At 38.7% G+C, this 23,371-nt stretch overlaps 1 protein-coding gene across 1 annotated transcript in view; it reads right to left on the reverse strand.

The window, feature by feature from the left end:
* Window positions 1-213: 213 nt before the first annotated feature.
* The window catches only part of FOXK2 (forkhead box K2), a 53,525-nt gene continuing 30,367 nt past the window's right edge, over window positions 214-23,371 (reverse strand). The window contains exons 2-9 of the mRNA XM_083805758.1: window positions 13,839-14,033; window positions 10,945-11,092; window positions 10,345-10,491; window positions 7,292-7,485; window positions 6,277-6,452; window positions 4,934-5,230; window positions 4,495-4,704; window positions 214-2,451 (exon numbers count right to left, since the gene is read on the reverse strand). Of these exons, the coding sequence (XP_083661884.1) occupies window positions 2,255-2,451; window positions 4,495-4,704; window positions 4,934-5,230; window positions 6,277-6,452; window positions 7,292-7,485; window positions 10,345-10,491; window positions 10,945-11,092; window positions 13,839-14,033 (1,564 nt within the window). The 3' untranslated portion in view covers window positions 214-2,254. The remainder of the gene's footprint in view (window positions 2,452-4,494; window positions 4,705-4,933; window positions 5,231-6,276; window positions 6,453-7,291; window positions 7,486-10,344; window positions 10,492-10,944; window positions 11,093-13,838; window positions 14,034-23,371) is intronic.

Here is a 23,371-nt window from a genome sequence, read left to right on the forward strand (position 1 = left end):
TGCTACAGAACGGGGCCCAGGCACGTTCTCACATCCTCTCTACCCGAGCAGTTACAATTCACAGCTTGCCTACCATTATCAGACAGGAGGCATCACCTTGGCTTGTTTGGGTGGATACCATTTCCTTTGGCACTGCCAACATAAATTGGATTAATCACCAAAATATACATACATATTTCAAACACGCTTGTTGAGTAATTTCAACTTAGTTAATTTGCTGAATAAAATTTAATTTTATTTAAAAAATCTTATACACTATTATTCACCTAGCCCTAGTTGTGAACAGATTCTCACTTCTGAAAATAAACCACATTCTAGTCAATTCATTCAACACCAAATTAAATTACTAGTACTGGATTTTTTTCTTAAAAAAAGTATGTTAAAACTTTACTTTTTTATTTTTTAAAACCTCTAAAGAAAATCTTGCAGTTTTACAGAAACGTTTCTTTTTCAGGTTATGCTTTTTTTAAATGCCTGTTATAAATTCAGCTTGTGTAGAGTTGTTTTTTTCATAGATTTTTAATATGTATTATCTGCAGAGACATTGTAACAGTTCCATTTTGTGGATGAACACAAAACTTGTACAGATTTCTCATATTTGGTCTTTAGGTAAATAGTTCCCAAAAGCTGCCTAAATAAACCACTCCAAACTGTTCAGTCCATCAAGAAAATACATTTTTTTTCCTTTTGTAGTGGAAAAGGAAATATAAATAATGCATCATTATTACAGAAAGTGACAAAAATGAGATTGAAATTAAGCCAACTATCTAGCTTTCACTCACCTTACTGCATGAAGAAATAAGACATTATGTGAATTGAAGACTGAACAGCAGCCTTACGTTTAAATTTAATTTTGAAATGTAAAGTGGAATCTATTACCACAATTAAAAGTGAGAAATTTCCAATACATTTTAAAATGTTCAACTGCAGAACACACACTTAAAAATTTGTTTTTATTATAATAATATGGTAGCCACTGTTAGAAAACCACAACAGCTACTCTTAATGGAGACCCCAAAAGGTCAGTGTATGACATCAAAAGTGTTACGGAGAAACTGGTCAGATTAATTTCTACGGATGGGTGCTTAAGCTTAAAAATATCGAATATACCTCTGACAAGATAATTTTACTTTCTTTTTAAAAGGACTCGTGATAAAGAATTTTATCTTTTCTAAATGAAGAACAGTCTGTTATCTTAAACATACACAATATTAAGCGAGACTCTTGTTTTACTTTAGACTGGAAAAATATGCCAGGGACAGTCAAAGTCAACACAAAGTAACAAACAGCAAAAGGTAGCAGAAAGAGAAACAGATAAGTGCAGCTCTGGTCAAATTCATAGCAGTTCTTTAACGTCAGTTAACGGCTCATTTACATTGTAATTTCTAATCAGTTACATGCAAGCCCGAAGAAGCATTTGATCACTACACATGGTAATAAAATTTGATTAAATTTATCAGGCAACTGCTAAAATATGAAAATTTGCAGATGTAATAAAGTAGCTTTATCTGAACTTTAACAGGACAGACAAAAGTAAATCATTCCATTGGTTAAAAAAACCCTACATTCAGTTTTTTACCAAACAAAATTTCACATGAAAAGTATTGTGTGATTCCAAAGTTTCCGGAGTAGAAATGGAGTGATTTGAAATGTCAAAGACCCCATTATTTTGCAAAGAAATGAAAATACACCTCAAAAATTTCTAATTCCACATGTGAACAACAAAATACTGCATATCTACCAACAACTGCATCGGGTAGGTCATTATGAAAGGCTAGCTGCCAAGATGTAGGAAATGGCTCCTTGCCTCTGTTCCCTTTAAGGAATATACAATCGTTTGAAACCAGTTCACACTAAGCGCTTATCATGCTGCCGTTACACTGAGATACTCAGTCCTTAAAATAATCTGATAAAGATTTTTTAAAGCTGCAGCCCTCCCCAACACTGTATTTCTCAGTGTACACAGTTCAGTAGGGGGCAGGGAGGAGCGGGGGTCACAGCCTCTGGAACAAGATGTTTTGCAGTTTGACTTTAAATTACCAAGTTTTAAGGCCACCTGTGTTGTTTGTTTTTTGTTTTTGTTTTTTTTTTTCAGTGCTGAAAGTTGAAGTCTGATCACAGGGCCCCTTTCCCCACTGCGTGAGAACATGTTCCAACATTTTAGGTGTTATATTTAAGTGTCTCCTTTTGGCACCATGGAGTTTATTTAAAAAAAAAAAAAGGAAAAAAGAAAAAAGAAAACTCCTCTAAGTTTCTAGTTCTGGCTGCCTTTATCGCTCACTGCCACAGACGGGGTGTCCACGTTAACTGCTATGACTATGCTCTCTCCATCTTCTGTTTTGATACGTTTGAGTTCCTGCTGTTCCGACTGGTCTCCGTTCTGGCGCTTTGTTGGAAGAGATGCCGATGCGGACGCATGGGTTGCTAACATATGCAAAGGACTTGCAGCAGCTGCAAAAAGATAATAGAAATTTCAGCACCCTAATCCTTGTCAAAACAGATGATACTGAAAGCAAATTTGCATTTTCATCAAAATGATGAGTTCCCTTCTTTGTACTATGGTGGGTATCAGCAATCTCAGTTGAGATTCAGGTCCTTTTGTTTAACCTTTGTACAAACCTGGAAGACATTGCTCTAAATCACTCAGCAACCATACAGGTACGGACAAAGGTGGGAGAAAGGGAAAGTATCTCAGTTTTGTTAATGCGGAGCTAAAGACAGACAAAGATTAAATGATTTAAAGCCAATCTACACAGTAATTTGTGACAGAACTGGGAAGGGAATTCAAGATCCCCTTTGAGGAGGTCTGGCCATGTCTACGGATCATTGCAGAATGCTTGGCTGGGAAGGAGAGCAGCACCACGCCACACTCATCTCTAGCCACGAGTTATTAAACAAAAGCTATGCAATCCACACCGCCAGGAGATGCAGACAACTCAAGCATCAATACTTTTTTGACAGATAGGCACTTACCCACGGTGTTAGACCACTGCCTTTTTCCTTACAAGAAGGGTTGGGAAATGACCTGATTAGATTCAAGAGCACAACTGAACTATACTGACAGAGACGTACATAGCTCAAACGTGCTACACCAGATCTTAATCTTTGTCATTACATGGTCAAAACAGTACACCAGTCACCATTAATGGGCGAGTGCAGTCCCCTCGATCTTCTGAGATGTCCAAAGGTTCTTTCCCTCTACTTGATAGGAGTCTGTTTCTTACTATCAACTCTGACTTTATTAAACCAACTATTCAAATGTCAGTTTCATTTAAATTTCAAATACAAAATACTCACAACATATTAATTTGTTCACTGCATTTCAAGAAAGTTTATCTAAACATTATCAATCAGCCTGCTTTGCATACACAAGTTCCCTTTCCTGAGCACCACAGCTTTGCAGAAGCTGAAACGTGAAATGTACACGGAAGTTGTTATATTTGTTCTTAGTAAACTATCCTAGAGTATACCTGGAATATCACAAGGGCAAGTAAGCAAACTGTTTTGTATTTAGTATGCATTTGTAGAACAAATACTTCAGAAAATATTTCATGTGACTCTCTGCTCAATTCCGACCAAAAAAGGTGCGTATCAGGTCTGGCAGTAACTGCTTTTGCTTTACTTACACTGAAATGAAGTGGAAGCAGACAGAACACTGACCTATAAATATTGAACTTTAGTAGGAGAACCAATGTCAGAGATGGAAGAGGAGTAAAAAGGAAACAAAACAAATAATTCACTCCATTATTAAGATTTTACAGCAGAAATACATGTAGAAATAGTTTTAGGCTATCTCATATCAATTTCCATAAGCATACTTTATGACAAAAAAGCTACTGCAGCATCAGATAACATCTCAAAGTGAAACTGTTGAAACAATCTCTACGCACCTGCAGACCAAACAAAACTGAATACATCTGTTTAAGTTATGACAAATCCTGAACAATGAAAATTGTGATAAAAGTACTGCTACCCAGTTAGACCGCTGAATCTGAGAGGGGAAAGAGGGTATGTAGACAGAAGGAGAATCTCAAAATCTTGGAGAATTCTCCTTCATTTTAGTGCCTTGCTCTTGTACAGGTTCAATAAAAACAGAAGAAAAAGATAACTGCTCAAAAAGCCAGTCTGTCCTGCCTTCTTGCTGGTTGGTTCTTGACAAATCATCTGGGGAGCAGGTACCATTTTAATGGCATTGTCTTACAGGAACTTCTTTTAAAACTTGTTTATATCCTGGGTTTAATGATGAGAGGTTGGTCACCACTAAATACATCGCTGTAATGACTACAAAGAGAATAAATAGCTCTTCAAGTAATCATCATCGAAGAGAAATGCTGGTTCTTACCAAGAGGGAGAGAACAAACTCATACAAGGCCGTAATCAAAATTTTCTGTACAACTTAGTTTTCAGTACAACTACAAAATACACGAGAACATTTCAAAAATTCAGCAGCGACCACTTGTACAAAGCAACAGAACATCTTGACACAATACATACCAGCGTTGCCCTGTCCTTGGATCGCAGTGGTGATAGGTACTATGTGCGTTCCGTTCTGCGTTACAGTTTTTATTGGTAGCTGGTGTTGACCTAGAGGTGCCTGTTGCACTATGGTAACTGTCTGTAAGGGGGTGGTCTGAGATGTCTGAATGATACGACTAGCAGCTCCTATTGTAGCATGACTAATAGCAGGTATAGGCTCCACTTTAACTGAAAAACAGATGATAAAACATTGGTAAAAACAAGAAAGCAATAAAAAATCATTTACTTTTACTACATCAACCCTCAGTGAAGATGTATACCATTTAATTACCAGCTACAAGATGCATGAGAAATTACGATGCATTTCAAGTACTGCACTTCAATCTAGAAGTAAATTTCAAATAATAATCCTTCTGTATAAAGACCTCCCAGAGCAACTAACCCCCCAGGTTCTCACCTTTTACTTCCTTGTGGTCTCCATTCTCTTGAGGTTCTACCTTGGGCTGGGTTACCATCGCAGCTTGCGTGACTACTGCCTGTCCAGCTACAGTGTAAGTGTTTGCTGGTGCTAATCCAGTCACGTTTGTGACAGACACAGCTGGTATCTGGTGAACAACATGAACTGTCTGAACTACAGGCTGCTGGGATGTTGATGTTGTCACAGGAGTTGCAACAGTGTAGGTGACGGGTTTAATAGTTTGTGGTAGCTGCCGTTGTACAGTAATTAAAACTGGTTGGCTAGATAGAGGTGATCCTATCAAGAAAGAGACAAAAATTAGACTGCTAATTTTAATTATTTCATTTAAGCCAGTCATTCTCTTAACTTAATGCTAAAGCCTCATAAGATTAACAACCTTCTTCATTAATGCCTGAGTGATCCAAAAGATAAAAATGGACAATGAATATCATGCCACACGGCTATTCAGTGCTGGGTTAGCTTGGTACAAGCTGTAACCATTTGGGCAAAAGCCCCCTTTGCCATGCCCCTGCAAATGCAACTGTACTGCCAAAGCTACGCTTAATATTCATTCGGTAAAACTACCTTCCGTAGATGGGAACTAACGTGTGCTTCATGTACTGTGTGGAGGACCTCTGCAGTGGCAGAACTAACAGCTTCCTAGGCTGGGGATGCACAGTCTCTGCTAAGGACTGGTTGCCTTTGTCACAGAACGGTCACTGCTACTTTTGTAGGTGCATCACCAACAAAACGGATGGCAAAAGTGTATCACCTAAACAAATAGATATGTATTCCATCACACTTTGCCCTCGCTTTTTTGTTTTTTGTTCTTTTGTGTTTTGTTTTTTTTTAAAAAAAGGAAAATTCTTATCATGCATATTTGTTCTCTCTCTTTAGCCTTGCAACTCTTTCAATCCCCAGCATTGAAAGATTGAAATGACCACAGATGTATGCAAGACATTTGCTTATTTCTGTAACCCCCAGTTAATTTATTTATTTTTCTAAACCAGAAAGAATATGTTGTTTCCAAAGGAAGTGACAACTATTGCAAGACAGGACAGTCCTATACAGGACAGAAGCACAATCCCTGCTTAGTAATAAAGCCATTAAGGGTTCTGATACACACAGATAATGCAGCCTGCACGTCTGCAAACAGTTATTTACCTGCTATGTTTACATGCTTTACAGTGATTGCTCTAAATGTGAAGGGCTTAAATATTTACTGATTTTTGGTGTACATGTGAAATCTTGGTAGTGTGTGCATATATATATATATATATTTATATTATGTATTAGCCGTCTCCCATCTCCAACCCCCAAATGCTTATTTCAGGATTCCTCACCTGGGGCACTCTGTGCAAATCGTGCTTCTTGTATTACCGCTAGTTTTGGCTGGATAGCACTAGGCTCAGGTTCCATTGGGACTGGAGATCCTTCCCGGGACAGACTCTCGGGGGTCTGGACTCCACTGGAGTGCGCAGACAACACTCCAGAGTGATTAGGAGAGGCTGGGGCACTTCTGCATTTAAAAATGAAAGCAGCAGCTGATGTGTTTTAACTTCTGAACTGTGACAGACAGTGACCTTCCTCTACAGAGACTGTAACACACACTGCCCACAGGAGGGCACCTCTGCCTTCTGGCAAGTACAGTTACAACCCAAAGCAGTTTTGATGATCTTTTAAAAAGCTTTTGTTAAACAAGAACAGAATTTAAAAGCAAACTTCAGGTATAGTTAATGGAACAGAAGTGGCTGGATGCCTTCTTAACGTGACTCTCTACACAATCTGTGAAACATGAACATTTCTGGTGGAGAAGGATGGTGAGCAAATCTGTCTAAAGGGCAAGCCAAAAAAATGCACCAGCATAAAGGCCGTAACTTCACAAAGGGAGTAAGTAAAACCCTTGTATTTTCCCATCACAAATTCTGCTTGAACATTATCAAACTAGATGCATACTTGTCATTTCTAAGTTCAACAAAATGGTAGCTGGTTTTTGATAATTTTATTTGCCGACTGGTTTAAAGTGCAGTAGATGGCAGTTAGAAATTAAAATTATAATTCTGTTAAAAAAAACAAACAAACAACAACAACACAACCCAAAGGTACAGCAAGGCTTGCTTACATTAACAATCTGACAGTTAGTTATGCAAATTGAGTCAGTTCTTTAACACTAAAAACAATCAATAAAAACAAACCTAGTGTTTTGGCAGCCTCCTCTTAAATCACACAGAATTCAAATAATGAGTCTGGATGAAATTAAATTACTAAACTTGTGACTGTATCCAAAACTATCAAGTCTGTATCAGCCTGAAGATTAAACAACAGCCATAGTCTTTTTGTTCATCTGTTTTTCCTTACCTAGAAGAGAGTGGTCCCAGAGGGGTTCTAAAGCAAGGTACTCCCCTAGGCCGCCTTTTCCTAAAAGCCTGCTCTATTAATTTGCTTTCAGAGGCAGGGTCTATCCTCCAGAATGAGCCTTTGCCTGGTTCTTCCTGGGAACGTGGTACTTTGATGAAATAACGATTCAGAGAGAGATTGTGACGTATTGAATTCTATGGAACATAAAAAAATATGTAGAATTCATATAACTTTTTCAAGTCAGAATGTGGCCTACTGCAGCAGTTTGTACTACAGGAGACTCGGGGTTCAGCTCTTTCATTCCTTAATTCAACAGGAGTCAGAGCACTGCCAAGGCAGTGCCATAAACCTGGAAGGACTCTTGCATTTTTCAAATCTTTGCCAACAGTTAAAAACCAGTATGTTAATGTGAAACACGGTGATTGCAACAAACTGTTAGAACACTACAAATACTTGAGCATAATGCAGTGTAAAAAAAAAAAAAAAATCAAGAATTAGCAGTCCTCATAAACCACCCTTCCCCAGGTGTCAAGGAAAATATCAGGTTGTCCTACGAGGGCCAGCAAAATAAAGAATATGCTGATTCTGATTTTACACGATTCCCCTCTGTTACTGTTCCACAATACAGAAAGAGAAGGTTAAATTACACAAGATCGAAATACAGCTAGATTGTTGGGAGTTCACCCACAGTCCAGTCTGTCTCAACAGAGGAGCTAAGGATTTAGTTTGTCTAGAAAAACAAATGGCAGTGGGTCCTAAAACAGCTCTTCAGTAAGATCTCTGCCATTCTGCTCTAGTTTGCGCATTACTTTATCCTCACTTTGCTGTAACACACACAACCCTGATCAAAAAGATGCAGAAAACTGCTAACGCTCTGAAGTATCTATCTATGCTTGGCTTTGTGCACATGCCTTTTTTAATTTAAATACACCAACCCAAAATCTTTCAAAACATTATCAATGAAGCAGAAGAAAGTAAGTGTAAGAATACATACTGACATACTTGTGGGAGAACAGGGGAAAATGGAGAAAAGGCTTTACATTAACAAAAGCTCCTCAAAATCCTTCTTAGACGTATGTATTCATGACCCTGAAGGCAAATTTGGAAAACTTAAAGAAATGATAACCATGTATGGTTTCTTAAATGCAAACTGATGAAACCAGAAATGGTTTTTGTTGCCAAAAATTGAAACACAACTAGAAAGATGCCAAGAACATGTCTATAAACTGTATTTATTTCTCCGTATGCTAGAATAAAAGAGTAGATTCAAAAGTACCTGCTAAAATACATTCACAAAGAGTCCTCTAGTCAAAATCAGAGTTTTATATACTAAAGGATATAAATACCTCAACAGTACCTATTAAGGTATAGGATTTGGACATTATACACACGTATATACTCTCTGGTTTGAATAATATGCATATATGGCCTCAAATATTATTTAAAACATCAATCAGATAAATCACCTTAACTATAATCTGATACTCGAAGGCTAAAAGCTAGCAGAGCCGCTGATACATGAGGTACACCTGTTACTGTTACAGCAGTGTTCGATATGACTAGTCACTGAACAGCATCTAATTTTCAGCTTTTTTTTTCAGCTTTATTTACTGATTTAGGAACAGGTACTAATTATTTATTCCAGAACATATGTCTGCTGTGTCTATTATCTTGGCTTTGTTAAGCATTCTACATCTAAATGCATACGCTGTTTTAAGACCGAATTCTTTAACTGTGCGTTGCAATGTATGCGTGGTTCCATGATGCTTACATAAGGAAGCATTATACACACAGATATTCAACATATTTCGGAACAGGAAGCAAAAAGCAGACCAACATTTCATAAACAGAATCCTACTGCTAAAACAGATCTGTTAGTATGACTGCAGCCAGAATTCTACATTATGTGAGAAAGGAAAAAAAAATCTTCTAGGTACTTCCTAGCCAGAACAAGAGTTAAGTCCTTCACTAGCCAAACCATTAAGCAAAAAGTTTGTAGCAGTGACATTCCCCATTAACCTTGGAATTCTCGTTAAGAATGATTCAACTTTCACATAGACTCTATGACAAATAAGTATGTGATTAATATTTAAAATCTATTCCTCCATGAGAGGTCATGTACTCTTTAGTCTTCTATTGTAGAGCAAGCAGCGTATTAACGCTTCCTCGCTTTCCCCCTCCCCCAGTCTCTCCAAATTTTATTTCCCTGAAATAACTCCAGAGCATGCCTCTGTTGCAGATCATGACTGTACTAAGAGCAACACTGTGAAACTGATACTTGGTGATCGACAGGGCAGTCTGAACATTACACGGGCGAACTGGCCAGTCCTGCTAATTGTGCTCTTCTGTCCTTCACTGAAACTAAAAACAGCAGCAAAGGCATTGAACCTTTACATGATCTGGAAAGACTATGCCAGACTGATTCATACTCGGTTAGTCATCCTGGCAAATGCTGGGGCTGGTCTCTTTAAAAAGGAAAAGAAAGCAGAAATTCATTCTACAGAATTGAAGGGTTTGGGCTAACTCAGTACAGAATCAGTCAAGTTCACAAGTGGGCTACTATGGAAATAAAAGGCACGTAGTGCAAGATAACAACAGGTAACACATGCTTGCTCCTTCACTGTGTTGCACGGTCAAGATCCCCCTTTGCAAATACACCTGAACTTGTCATATTTAATATCTTAATTTTATCCTGAGATAACGATACATATGCTTATGCAATAAGTTACGAAGCATAACCACATTCCTGGATAGCATACATGTACTTAAATCCACAGTGCTAACTGTCTTGCTCCCAGAAGTCTGTATGTATTGCTCCCACAGGTTTAGAGAATACCATAACATGAATAAAGTGATATTTCAAATACCAAACAAGGTGTATTCCCTACTTCGTTGGAGATGTTACAATCAGAAAAAAAGAGACAATTTCAGTGAACACTCATTTAACAAATCCTATATACGAAGGGCTGCTAGGCTCACCAATTGACTTATGACCAGGTACAGCTGCCAGCACTTCTCAAAACAACAAAAAACGTTCTAGAAATCAAGTTTACCTGCCAGCCCTTGTCTGCTGTCCTGTAGTATGGATAATTTTTAGTTATGTGCGTATAAATTCCATTTAGTGTAAGCTGCTTATCAGGTGCCATTGTAATTGCTTGTACTATTAACTGTGCATAGGAGTAAGGTGGTTTAGAGTCGTCCTACAGAAGAAAAAGAAAATCTGGGTCAATAAAATTTAAAAATGTACACATCCTCTTATAAATTAAAAGGTACAAAACACAATTAACTTAATTTAAGGTAATTTTGGAGAACTGAAATCTTCAAGCAGAAAAACTACAACAATTGTGCTCTTCTGTTTAGTAGATTTTAAGATACGACTAAAACGTGGAGAAACAAACATTAAAGAATTTTCAAACGCCTATAAACAGATATGTAACTGTATACAAATACAGCCCCTCTCCAAAGGTGAGGGGGAAGGGAGGTGTCAAAATAAATGTCATGTCTAATCACAAAACCCTAAAAATTAAAAGTTGGAAAACACAATAAGTTGAATTGTGACTTAGTGCATATACTCTGGTAACAAAATTAGTATTTCAAAAGTATTGCATTCAGTTAAGACTTAATTTATGGTTTTGATTTCAAGCAATGCTTACCTTTGGGCTATCTCCACCCGATGCTTCCTTGTCATTTTCTGACTGCGAATTGTCAGCCATTAAATGTAGGTCAGATGGTATTACACGACTCATTTTGTACCCTGAAGAGCCTGCACCACGAGGGCTAGATGGGCAGGAATTTGCAGCACTGTAGAGCATAAAAAGAAGATCCTACTATTTTGTTATACAGTATATCACCACATTATATTTAATCAAAAAGCTCTTATTGTAGAAAAGGCCACTACCAGCACTTCCAGAGCACAGTTAAAGGCCTGTCAGTATTTCCAATATAAACCCCCATTTTCCAAGCCTTTCTAACTCATCCATGAGAATTAAAATCACTGCGGGAAGAAACCTGTCAAATGAAGCTCAGGCTTTGCTCCTCAAAGGAAAAAGGATTAACTGATTTATTAGGTTGCACTTTATTCGTGTAAGATTTGCCAACAGAAAGGTCCATTTTAATATGAGCGGTTGCTTATGTATTAAGCCCCTCATTTGAAACAAGAAACACATCTTGCCTGCAATTTCTGCCATATGTTTGTATTTAGTCTGCTCAAAAAAGATCCTCTCCTGTGCAGTATTTTTGCACAGTTGAGCAAATATAACAAGCAGTGAGGAAAAAAATGATTTTCATTGAAATCTAAAACATTATTTTAACTGTTTGCAGGTGTGTTCGTATACATACACAAACATAGATGTGTATAAAGATTCTGAACTCTATAAATAGGCAGCTTCAGCACTGACTTAATCTGATTTCACCCAGTATTAGGTCAACAGAGCAAATACACTGTTACAAAGTAAAACTACCAATTGAAGGAAAGAAGTGGATCCGGATACCTCACATTTTGCCATCGGTCACAGAAAAACAAAGCCAAAGTTGTGTTAATTCCACTGAACATTTTCCTAATGGTTGTTCCCCTGCCTCACAGGAACTACAGCTGCACAAAAATGTTTTTCCTTCTACAACTTCCATTTTACCAACAAGAAAGAGGTACTCAGTGGGCAATGTCTGTGCCCTTCCCTGAAAAAACACTGTCAGCTCTCTACAAGGGCACATACTTGGCAGAGATTTGTATTGCAACTGATTTCAGCAGAGTCCACAGCAATTCTAAAACGTAACTAAGAATTAGAATGGCAAAGGCTGCTGTGCCCCCAGAACCAGCCTATCCCCAAAGACAATTTTTAACCTAACTTGAATCTTTGGTTTCAAACAAAGAAAAAATAAAGCTAGAAAACAGCATTTGGATTTACACAATAACGCTTTAATAAACTGACATCTGCCAAGTTTTGTTTATGTCTGACCTTAAGGTTTCTTGCTATCTCCCTCTGTACGTAAAGAAACATGGCAGGCACTACAGACTGGGCAATATATTTAAAGAAATTATTATTGGATTTGAGTTTCACATCATTGGAAATCCAGCACTAATAATTTGCCCCCAGTAATATGCTATACAAAGGAGACTGGATTTTTGATGTGTTGTATGGAAGAATCCTTGATTAGAGCCAAACATGCAATTTTATTTTTTAAATATAGGTCACTGCTGTTCTGTGTTTTTACATATCAACTGACAACATCCTTCTCCTGAGCTCACTTTAGCATATATTGACAAAGCGACACATATGGTATAATCAAAGCAAGTTTACAGGTCTTCTATAAAACAGGATGATTTGAAGAGAAACTGTCATGCTTTGCTCTCAAAATAGACTCAAAACTGTCATTTTTTTTTTGTTTGTAATAAACTGTACTCAACAGGTGCATGAAAGCCCCAAAGAGAATTACAAAATTCATAGTGAGGCAAAGACTGTGGTGATATACGTGATATTATCTGAAATATTTATGAGCTGCTCTGTCATTTCTTGGGCAAAATATGTTTTCCCTGAATTTTAATAAGAACGCAAACCTGTTATACAGTCAAGTCTAGATCCCTTTTCTCTCTGCTTCCACTATTTATACAGATCACATTAAACACTACAACATCTCAATGTTGTATTGAGATCACAAGCACAAAATAAGTCAATTTCGTTACAAGTATGAAAGAAGTCAATTATCCTTACATTCATATTTCATTAATAGGATCTACATTTTTAAAGATCAGTCATTAACAGCCCTTCACTCAAATGAAGATAAAGGAAGTTAAAGAACCTTCAAAAGCATGTGTGTGGTTTTGAAAAATAACTGTAAGTGAAATTTTTGCTCCTAAACCTGCTGTGAATTTTCAAAGTTCTATTTAAACTAATTTTACCAATTTGTGAGCACAGCTAGCTTGTGTTTAATTGAATTTCATCCCAAATAACAAATCAAACAATGGCTACAATTATCAAATTAAGCAGGACAAGCAAGTAAAAAGCCCAAGTTAACCTCCCTTGCAGAAGACCTCCCTACAGTGAACTCTTATGTTCCACTTCATTTTAAGTAAATCCTCTGTTAACTTCCAGTAATGACCGATCAAAACTATATCAGCTTTTGGAGTAAGAAATGAGTCTATTTTCCACACTCTAATGATAACCAAAAAATATTTTTTCTGTTGGTAAACTTCAAGAGGGACAGTGAATATCAGGATGTTTAAAATGGTATAATTGAGACTTATCTCAAGTCTTCCCATAAGCATTCAAGAGCAAAAAGCAATCTAAATCATCTGGAATGCAAATAAAACATATGTTCCTTTGTTGCAAGAATCCTGAGCAAACTGGTACACACTGATCAAATGACATTGGGATACTAAAGGCTGCTCATGCAACTATTTTCACAGGCAGCAGAGTGGTAGTTTTCTCCAAGGCAGGTTACGCTGAGCTTAACTTTTACCGCAAAAGCAAAATACTTAAAATGAAATAGAAAATTGCTTTAATTTTGTAAACACGTATCGCCCTATATTCAATCTACGGGGTTTAAATACCTGATGGTTCCTGTGGGAGAAGGGAGAGGGCTGATCAGGTGAGCCATGTTGTCTGGAATGTTTATCGTTAAGGGAGAGATCTGGGGTTGCACAGGCTTCACTGGGGACTCCGGGGCCTCCTGTTTTTCTCTCTTTTCATTGGACAGAGCTGTGAATGTTATCTTTATGTTTGTGCTGGGAAACCTGAAAGTACAGCTGAAAAATGAAAAACAAATATGTAAGCCAGTTGTTTACAGAGAGTAAGTTTTTTTTGCACAACTTGCACGTATCACCATATTTAAAAGTCATGCTATTTACATAATTAGCTGTATCCACCTTCATTTTAACGATCATAAAGATCAATGTGACCAGAAAAAGATCCCCACGTAAATAACTTTAGAATTTGCAAAGAAATATAAGCAAATACAATTATCTGTAACAAAGGCAGTTTGTAATTGCTAAATTTCCTGAGGTTTATCCTGATCTTGCAGCTATCCCTAAAAGAAGTACTATTTTGAAGACAAAAAGCTATTATTTTGTGATGTCAAAGAATGGCTGCTGCAAACCAACAAGTATGTCCATGATAATCAAAATTAACCAGGAGCATAAATGTTTGCAAATCTGAGGCCTAACCAGCTTCATAAACTGCTCTAACTAAAAGCTCTGATTTCTTCTCTCTTAAACACGTTAAACTAAACTCCTAGCAGTCCTAATTCTGATCATTTTCAGGGTATGCAGCTGCTGCAGTGCCACATTCAACTATCCATTATGTAAAGGTGATTTTAAAAGCAAAATTCAATAAACTTTCAAATTTCATATAGCACCAAGTATTGCACCCCCAAATTTAAAGACTGATTATAATCGGAATATGATTGAAATTAACTATGTGGGGTTTTTTGTTTGTTTTTACAGGTGGAAAATAAAATGCAATTAATGCACCTTTGAACATTTTCCTTTTTTCATCCCTCTGTGTAAGCATTTAGCAGTTAACCCAATTAAAGGGAACAGGCTATTTATAACTTCTGAGTAAATAAACAGGTTGAGCAAACAAGAAACTTAATTTTCTCTCAACAAAAGCATTTACAGAAACGCAGTTCAAATAACTTTACTATCTCCTTTCTTAATTAAGCTGCTAGCCTACACTCAGCACTAAATCCCACGACTGTATTTACACACCTCTTCCACATGAGGAAGAGGACTTTCCAGTCATACACTACCTAGAAACAAACCTTAGAAAATGTTTTTAAAGTGATTTTGTGTAGACCTGGTTTTATAAAGGAGGGAAGCTATGATACTGGAACAGACCTAAGAAATGTAGCTATGAAAGCAAGATACAGACTGCAAACAAAAGCCATCATTTCTCTGAAAAAATACATTGAACGTGAATATGATGCAAGAATTGGAAGGAACATTAAGCTGAAGAGTAGGCTTAAAAACATTAATTCTCACATGCTTTGGTTTCTGTTTCTTAAAGGATGTTTAGAAAACAAAGAAAACATTTGATTTTTACTACATTTCTTGTAACACACACGTGTTGCAATGATTCTTTTTTCCTACAATCTACGCCCAAGCATGAGGAAAAAGAGAAAGGAGCAACAACGACCTTCCTCTTCCCTCTTACTTCTCAGTATGGGCTACGTCCGAATTTAACAGGTGACCTATTTCTGAAACATGCTCAACATACTAAATTAGGAACAGAATCCACACCAAAAAAAACATAGATGCATTTCACTGGGAAAGTCGTGGACCAATTTGTGTGGTTTTTTATTTTTTATTTAGTATCCTCAGGAGCAGCTCACTACCATGCTTTTTCCAGTAGAAGTATTTTCTGCCCGTATTGTTTCAGCAATCATTGAAAGAGGTCTCAGCTGTTTGGCTACTAAAAACGTTTTCCAAACATTTCAGTTCATCAGCAATAATGACACCACCACTCCCCAAGTTTATGCCAGAAGAGGGCAGCCAAAGGGGACCTTTTTGCTGAAGACCTAATCAGGAAGATTAAATAAAAATCGCTGTGGGAAACTCAACAGCAATATTTCTTTGACAGAGACAGGCTCAAACTTCAGAATCACCTGTTTGACATATTTTACAAGGCTAGTCCATACCTGCAGACTTACTACAGACCAAGCTTATTTCAACCTAAAAGAAACGCAGGAGGCAACTGGACGTGACTTTAGATTCTCATTCACTGGCTCAGGGCCTTGGGGCCTGCAGCAAATAAGGACCAGCCGGTGTACCCCGGTGCCGGGCATGGTGGGGAGGACGTGGGTCTTAGAGCTTAAACACGTACCAGAAATACACACACAAGGATCCCGATGTTCCGCATCGGTATGCACACAAACAGCTCCCTTCTTACACTACTGCACTGCCCTCAGGTATTATCTGCCCTGTGGGCATGTTTTGCAAAAAAGACAGGGAGGATTGCTCATAAATGAGACTAAAACAGAGATTCCAAAGCATAGCTGACAAATGCTGGTCCCAAATGTCAGCTGGCTTTGGGAAAGAAAACAAAACCAAAGGAGAAGCTTTGACTAACTGCAGATACTGTATAGGTTATAAAAGGTATAGGTTATAAAAGTGCCACAAATCCACTTTTAATACCAAACCCAAAGCTGTCACTACTATAGTTCATGTTTCACACGCTGAGTCAAAGGACAGCGTTGCTGAGGCATTGCTTACACATTGCACTCTGGCTCAAACATGTGAGCACCTGAATCGCGTTATCAAATACCACATCTGTCAATTGATTCATGTTTGCAAGCAGGTGTTTAATAGAAGCATATTTTTAATACCTGGAATATGGCCAAAAAGAAAAACAAGAAGCATCTACTAACCAACAGATTTTCTATGTAACTTGCAGTAATGCAAACATACTGCATTTACTTCCAAAATCAGAACCAAGTTGGTTTGGGCGTATTCTTGAATTAAACCATGGCCTAAACAAACCCCACAGCACACCCAGAGGCAGAGACTTGCTCGAACATTTAGTCTATAGCAAGCTGAAGTCAATTTTACTCACTCTTTACAGTGTTTACAATAGTTTTATGATGTGCTAGCACACGACGGTTGGTATAGAATAACCTCATCTACACAATCCACTTTAAAAGAATAAAACTGAAAAAATAAAGGCGTAGTACTGCAAACTGTCACTCTATAGCTCACTTACTCAACTAACCCCCATTCCTCCTTTACAGGCTGATGCCATTCAGGGTAGGAAATCAACAGAGCCACCACTGGACCAACAGAAAAAAAAAAAAGTTTACAAAACATCTGTGTTTAAAGAGTTACTAAAGAGTTACATGATGAAACACTTGTGTGGTAGGTATCCAAGCAAAGAAAACAAACAGACTATTTAACTGATGTGCCACTGTTGCACTGTATGTATTTCAAACAACTACTCACAGTACCCACATTTGAGTAATTTCACGTGTTTACTATGAAAAGTTCTCATGTTGTACTTCCTACAGAGCATCAAAAAGGAGGGCAGATATTTATGATCTAGGAAACTGCAGCAAAGGTGTCACACTTAAAATGCAACTCATGATCCTAATTTTCTTTAGAAAAGTTCCTTCTGGGTTAACTACTGGAAAAGGTGAGACGGGGAGGACAGATGAGCAGCATCTAGCCATTTCCAACAATTCCTTAGAAAACCATTCCTACCCGTACAGCTCCCAGCAAAACAGAGACCTGCTGATCCGGGCACTACCTCTACTGAGAACGCTTAGCAACTTTGTAGGGTGCCGGCTGTCTTAAGTTCTAGTTCTGTCACATCCGTATTTCTAATATTTCCTCACTTTCCCTCAGCAGTTCTGTCTGTACTGCAGGGAGAAGCTAATTATACACCTGTAGTTCTGCCTGTATGAAATTACTGTCTGATTGGAAATGAGGAAATGTTCTGTCTCCATCTGGGGAGCTAAAACACAGAAGCAAGAATTCAATTTCCTCCCCCTCCATAAGCCCTGCAATTAAACTCACTGCCTTGGTATCCTTTGAATCAGTCCATTCTCATTGCCTCTTAAAAACCAAGGCAGAAATTGGACAGAAGCCGCTCTCCTGCAGTCCTACTATCAGCACTTCCAGATTCTCCATTCAAATAGATTATGGGGGTTCAACACTAATAGCTCCGTACGTCATAGTACTCCCAACCCTCCTGTTCAATTCCTTTACGTCGACAATGCCACTGAACTCCAGTAACTTCAAGGATCCCCCTAAGTTTTAAACAGACCGAGAATAACAACAAGATGCAAGGTTTCCAAACCCTTGCTTACCAAGAGCCAAGGAAAGCCTCAAACTTTCACATTTAAAAGGTAAGAAAAAAAGAACCCAGCCAGCATCTGAGAGATTTATTTATTTATTGCCAATTTTTGACTTCAAAGGCTTTAAATATCAAGCATAGGCAGCAGGGTAGCTCACCTCCAGGAGGAACTGAGGTAATTAACACCACCCGAACCACCAGACTTCCTCCAGCTTAGGCTTCCTTTGACAATACAGCAGGCTAATATGATGCTGTTCATTCCTCCCTCTCCTCCCCAGTTTGACCAGCAGCCTAGGAAAACAGAAACCATCGCACCTTGAGATAGGGCCTCCCTTCCAGGGAAGGGAGATTCACAACTAACCCCTTCTCCAATGCCTCCTGCCTACCTAATTCTCACTTAAGACCCATGTCCTAGCTGCTCTCTCCCCATCGCTCCAATAAAACCGATCTACGCGACCAATTACTTAATTTATACTCCTGGTAGAAGATGCGCACACTTTGAAGCTTAAGTTGCCAGTGAGATACTATGATGCACAGTTCCAAGTGCATATTTGACTCAATTGCATTTTAAAAGCCAAAGACTTTTCTACATCATTCACAAAGGACAAATGAGAAACTAAGTTTGGAAGGGACTTCTGAAGGTCTCTAGACCAACCTCCTGCTGACAGCAGGGCTACTTTTCAAGTTACATCAGGTTTTTCTGGGCCTTGGCTTATCAAATTTTGAAGCATTCAACAGATGGAGTTGGGCAATCCATCCCTGTAATTAGCCACCCTAATGGTGAAAGGTTTTTCCCGTTTGTCAGGGTATAACTCTTTAGTTGCAACTTGTTACAGCCATCCATCCTCAGACTCTGATCCTCTCAGCGCTGCCTTGCCCCATCTTTCCCATAACTGCACTTCAGGCAGGGGCAGACTGCAATGAGATTCACCTCTGGGCTTCTCCAGGCAAAAGGAATCCAGATCCTCTCCTTGTATGCCGTGTGCTGGTTCCCAGAGCACCTCAGCAGCCCTCCACCACCCCCCTCCAGTCTGTCTTTTTGCTGTCGTTGCATTTTTGGGGGCCCCAAAGCAGACACAGTTACTGCCCAGCACGAGGCCAGCCTCCATCATCACAAGGGCGCAGCGCTGAAACGTGTGCGGCTGCCCCTCTGCCAGGACCTCCACGGTTCCTCCTCGGCAGAGCTGCTCCCAGGTGGGCATTTCCCAGCCGAACCCACCCCAGATGCAGGATTTGGCTTTTGCCTTTGCTGAGCCTCACAAGGTGCCCGTCGTCCTTCCCTCCAGCCTGCCACCGTCCCTCTGAGCACCAGCCCTGCCCTGGTGCTGCCTGCAAGCTGCTCAGGGTGCTCTCTGCCCCGCATCCCAGGTCACTGAGCCCAGTCCTGCAAGGTCAGAAAGCTACACAAGGGTTCTGCTTCATTTGTGCTGTCCTAAGTGACGTCTGCAAATGAAATCTAAGACCAGCAAGTCAAAACCGGGCGGCATTCAAACATCCATGGGAACACAGCATTTGGAAATTACATGTGTGGCCTCCTGCTAATGGGCAAATGTCAGCATGCAAGAACATGGTCCCCAATTCCATCTTTTCTCCATTTGCTGCTCCATTTATTATTTCCATCACAACAGATTATTAGGAAATTAATTATGTATTGAACTAGAACTAACAGTTATTTTTAACAGTTTTTTAAATAAGCAAGGCTTAAAAGATGTCTTTATAAATACTGCCATAAATACAGTGGAGAAAAAAACAAGACAGCAAGTTGAAGCACAATTACATACAAATTCAGTCTCTGTAGAGTCTGTGCATTTTGCCTTTGCATCCTGAGAAAAGGTGAATCTCTGCAGAAAGAGCTGAACTTGGCTCCTCTCGCAGCTCAAAGTGACACGTGCAAAACACTCACAAATCAGTAAGAAGGGCTGCGACTTCATCGCTTGGAGAAACCTGAAAGCAGTAACCCCTGTCAGCTCAGAGAAAAGTAATTCCACTGCCAAGGAGAAAGTGTTTTCTACGTTCTCCAGAAGAAATGATTACTTTTCCTAGCTTTCTCATCTTCTGAATATTATACCAAAAGCTTTCCAATGGTTCAACACCAAGAACAGGCATACTAAATTATTCACTTCCAGAATTTATTTTTAAGACTTTGGTCTATGATTAATTGAACTCAGATTAATTGAAGTCAGCACTGCCGCACTTTCCAGAACAAAATCATCCTCTTTAGACCTACACAGAAGCAACAGAAACAACACTTATTAATAACACAAATTGAACTGAACTGCTTTAAAACGGAGTCAAAATTCTAAGGTAAAGCACCCACCAGTTAAAAATCTGGGTTTCCAAACTAACAGTAAAGGTAGAATTATAAATCCATCAAAGAGTCACAGTGAAAACTCCCTGAAAACAAATAAAACTAAGAAGTTATTATTACTAATAAAATACAGGTTATTAAAAAAACTTGCACAATTTTTATAGTAAGGATTTCCTTGAGTTTTTAAACACAAATAACGGCTCAGAGATTTCTTTTACAAAGTATTTTCTAGGAGTTCACAAAAAGGTATTCCTGTAAAATTTTCCTATAATAAGAAAAATGCCGGGAGTATGGTTAACTTCGTAACAGATACACTGAAGCACAGTGATCCAGCACATTGTAACACCAATTAGGTCACAATTACTTTCTTATTGTCTTGAACAGAGAGAACCTTTTCATTGGGCAACTTTTTATACAGACACTTGTTCACCTACAGCAGGTGCTCCTACCACGAAGGTTAGCTCTAACCTTTTATAAAAGCTCTAACCTCATTTATAAACCTTTCCTAACTGTCCGTAACAGAAGAAAAGCAATATCCATTTTTCCCCATTGGCTATTAGGGGATAAAAAGTTTTTAAAAATTACTTCTAGAATTTAAATTCAAGGAAGACAAAGCCCGACTCCTCTACCAGCTTTTAGAGGGGAAGTTTCTGAGGCTTTTCTGCTCGCAGTCGACCCCACCCTGTGCAGCAAGGTGAAAAACTTCCCCAGCAGGAACCAGCATCACTTCCTACAGGTACACGTGTACACACGGACACACACACCTTGTCCTGGTATAGATTCCTCCTCCCAGCTTCCTTGATTTAAAGGCAGGATTTAAAGGTGCCCCCATGATTTAAGCTACCTCCCAATTTGGTTAATTTACCACAAAGTTGCATTCAATTCTTTGTGGCCATTACTAGTCAGGACACTGCTAGAGGTTAGCCGAAAAGCAACCACTCTTTAAAAAGTGGCAACTCTTTCCTCTGGGGCGTGAATCATGGCCTCGTGTGTGCTTCCCTTAATTCTCTGTATCCTTTGCAATTGATTTCTGTCGACTAAAGATCGATGCTTGAAAAGCATGTCCTCCACAAACAGTAGATGTGAGAGGGCTCTACAGCAATCTCAACCTCCAATACCATGAAGAACAACAACAGAAACGCTCAGATTTTTAAACCAGGAATTAGACTTTTTATTTTGTGCACTGAATATTTTTCATGAGCATTCGTGTATTTTTTTCAGGTGTGCCACCATCGCCTACACGATGCCATAAACCACCAAGGAAAACTGCGCTAAAGAAAAAAAATCCCTGATCTTTCTATCCACTCAGATGTCTTAAAATTCAAAAGCAAAGACCTATGCATCATCAGAAGTGATAAAATATTGCTTTAGCCCCATCTTAATTCAAGTTGGCCAACATTATAGTTTTACCAAATTCTATGCAAAGGCTGGAAACATGATCTAGCTGTAATGAATGGCTCCCCAACAGGAAACCTCATTTACATACATCTTCCTTCAGGTTTCAGCAACTGTGTAAGAAGTTTGAAAAGTTGTCGGTAGTCATTACAGGAATGGTGCTAACCCACTTTGAGAAGGCTCTGGAACAAGCCTGTCTGCGTCAAAAACGGATCCTATGACAACAGAATATTGATGACGACGACGGGAACATTCCCAAACCACTCACAGCGAACAGAAACTGAGTAATGAGCACACATTCCTGTTTGAAATGCTGCTTCATACTCCTTTGCTGATGAGAAAGCTAACTTTGTAAGAAACAAGGCAGTTTTAACCCTATGTTCACAATTGTTTCTTGAAGGGCATTTAAGAGTCAAGACTGAAAAAACCAACACATCCTGAAGTTGTTCAACCACAACAGATTTTGCTGCAAATGTAAATGATTCTATTATCGTTGATCTCACCCCTCCCCTACACGTTTATGCTACAGACCAGGCATTAATGCAAGCAGCCTTACAAATTTTCAAAGGTTCTTGCTTTAGCAGTCAAGCCTTTCACTTTCTTTAAATACCAACCACACAAATACCGGTACTGATCAGTAGCAAAAATATTTAGGTTATCCTACAGACATGGAAGGGTGCTATGATTAGTTAAAAATACATATCTCAAAATCACAAATTCCCACTGCGTTCTCCTCTCTTCTTACACAGTACAACATTTAAACCAGCAAGAAGGCAAAAAAAAAAAAAAAAAACACAAACCAAAACAAAACACAAACCCTAAAGAAATTCAATACAGTAGCCCTGCACAGGCTGCAGGAACTGAGAGAGAAATTGGCCTGCAGGCAAGAATGTAGGCAGCAGTTACTGTAGAAACCAAGCTCTTCGTTGCTTTTCTCTAAGCAAAAGAAAGACACAAAAGAGCTGGAAAACAGCGATCGATGGGAAGCAGCTTATAAAGCTGCTTGTCACATCTGCTGCAGGAAAACCAGACACTAATTCATTAAAACTGCTCATGTAATGCCTCTGGAATTTGAGGCTCCCCAGCCTGTGAATACAAAAGAAACTCCGCCTATGGAAACACTGCATTTTCGGGTATTTAGCATCTCTGTACACAAAAGCTGTGTGCAGAGTCAGGTTGTGTGGTCTCTACCCCTAAATTTCATTCTAAACTGTAAAAACAAATTAAAATTTGTCCAAAAGATTGCGCCTCTATCTTTGCCAAATTTCAAAGGGCTATTTTGAGTCCCAGCAGAGCATACATAACTCTATAACACAATAGCTTCCTGTTTAAAAAAAAAACAAAACAAAACACTTGCAACAGGAAAGTGAAAATCAATCATCATTCCTCCTTCCTTCCAGATAGCTGCATTTAACAATGGCTTCCTATTACCAAATGAGCAAGCGCAAACTTTCACCACAACAGTAAATACCATTCAAGAACTGTTCATAAGGCCAAAGATTTACAGTTGGAGCTAAGCTGGAGCAGACAACCCCAAACCACCAGATGCTTTATTACCAGCTTAGCTGGCTACAGAGGTGCCTGGCATCTCACCCT

This window comes from Anser anser (assembly GCF_964211835.1).
Source record: "Anser anser genome assembly, chromosome: 19".
Classification (NCBI taxonomy): domain Eukaryota; kingdom Metazoa; phylum Chordata; class Aves; order Anseriformes; family Anatidae; genus Anser; species Anser anser.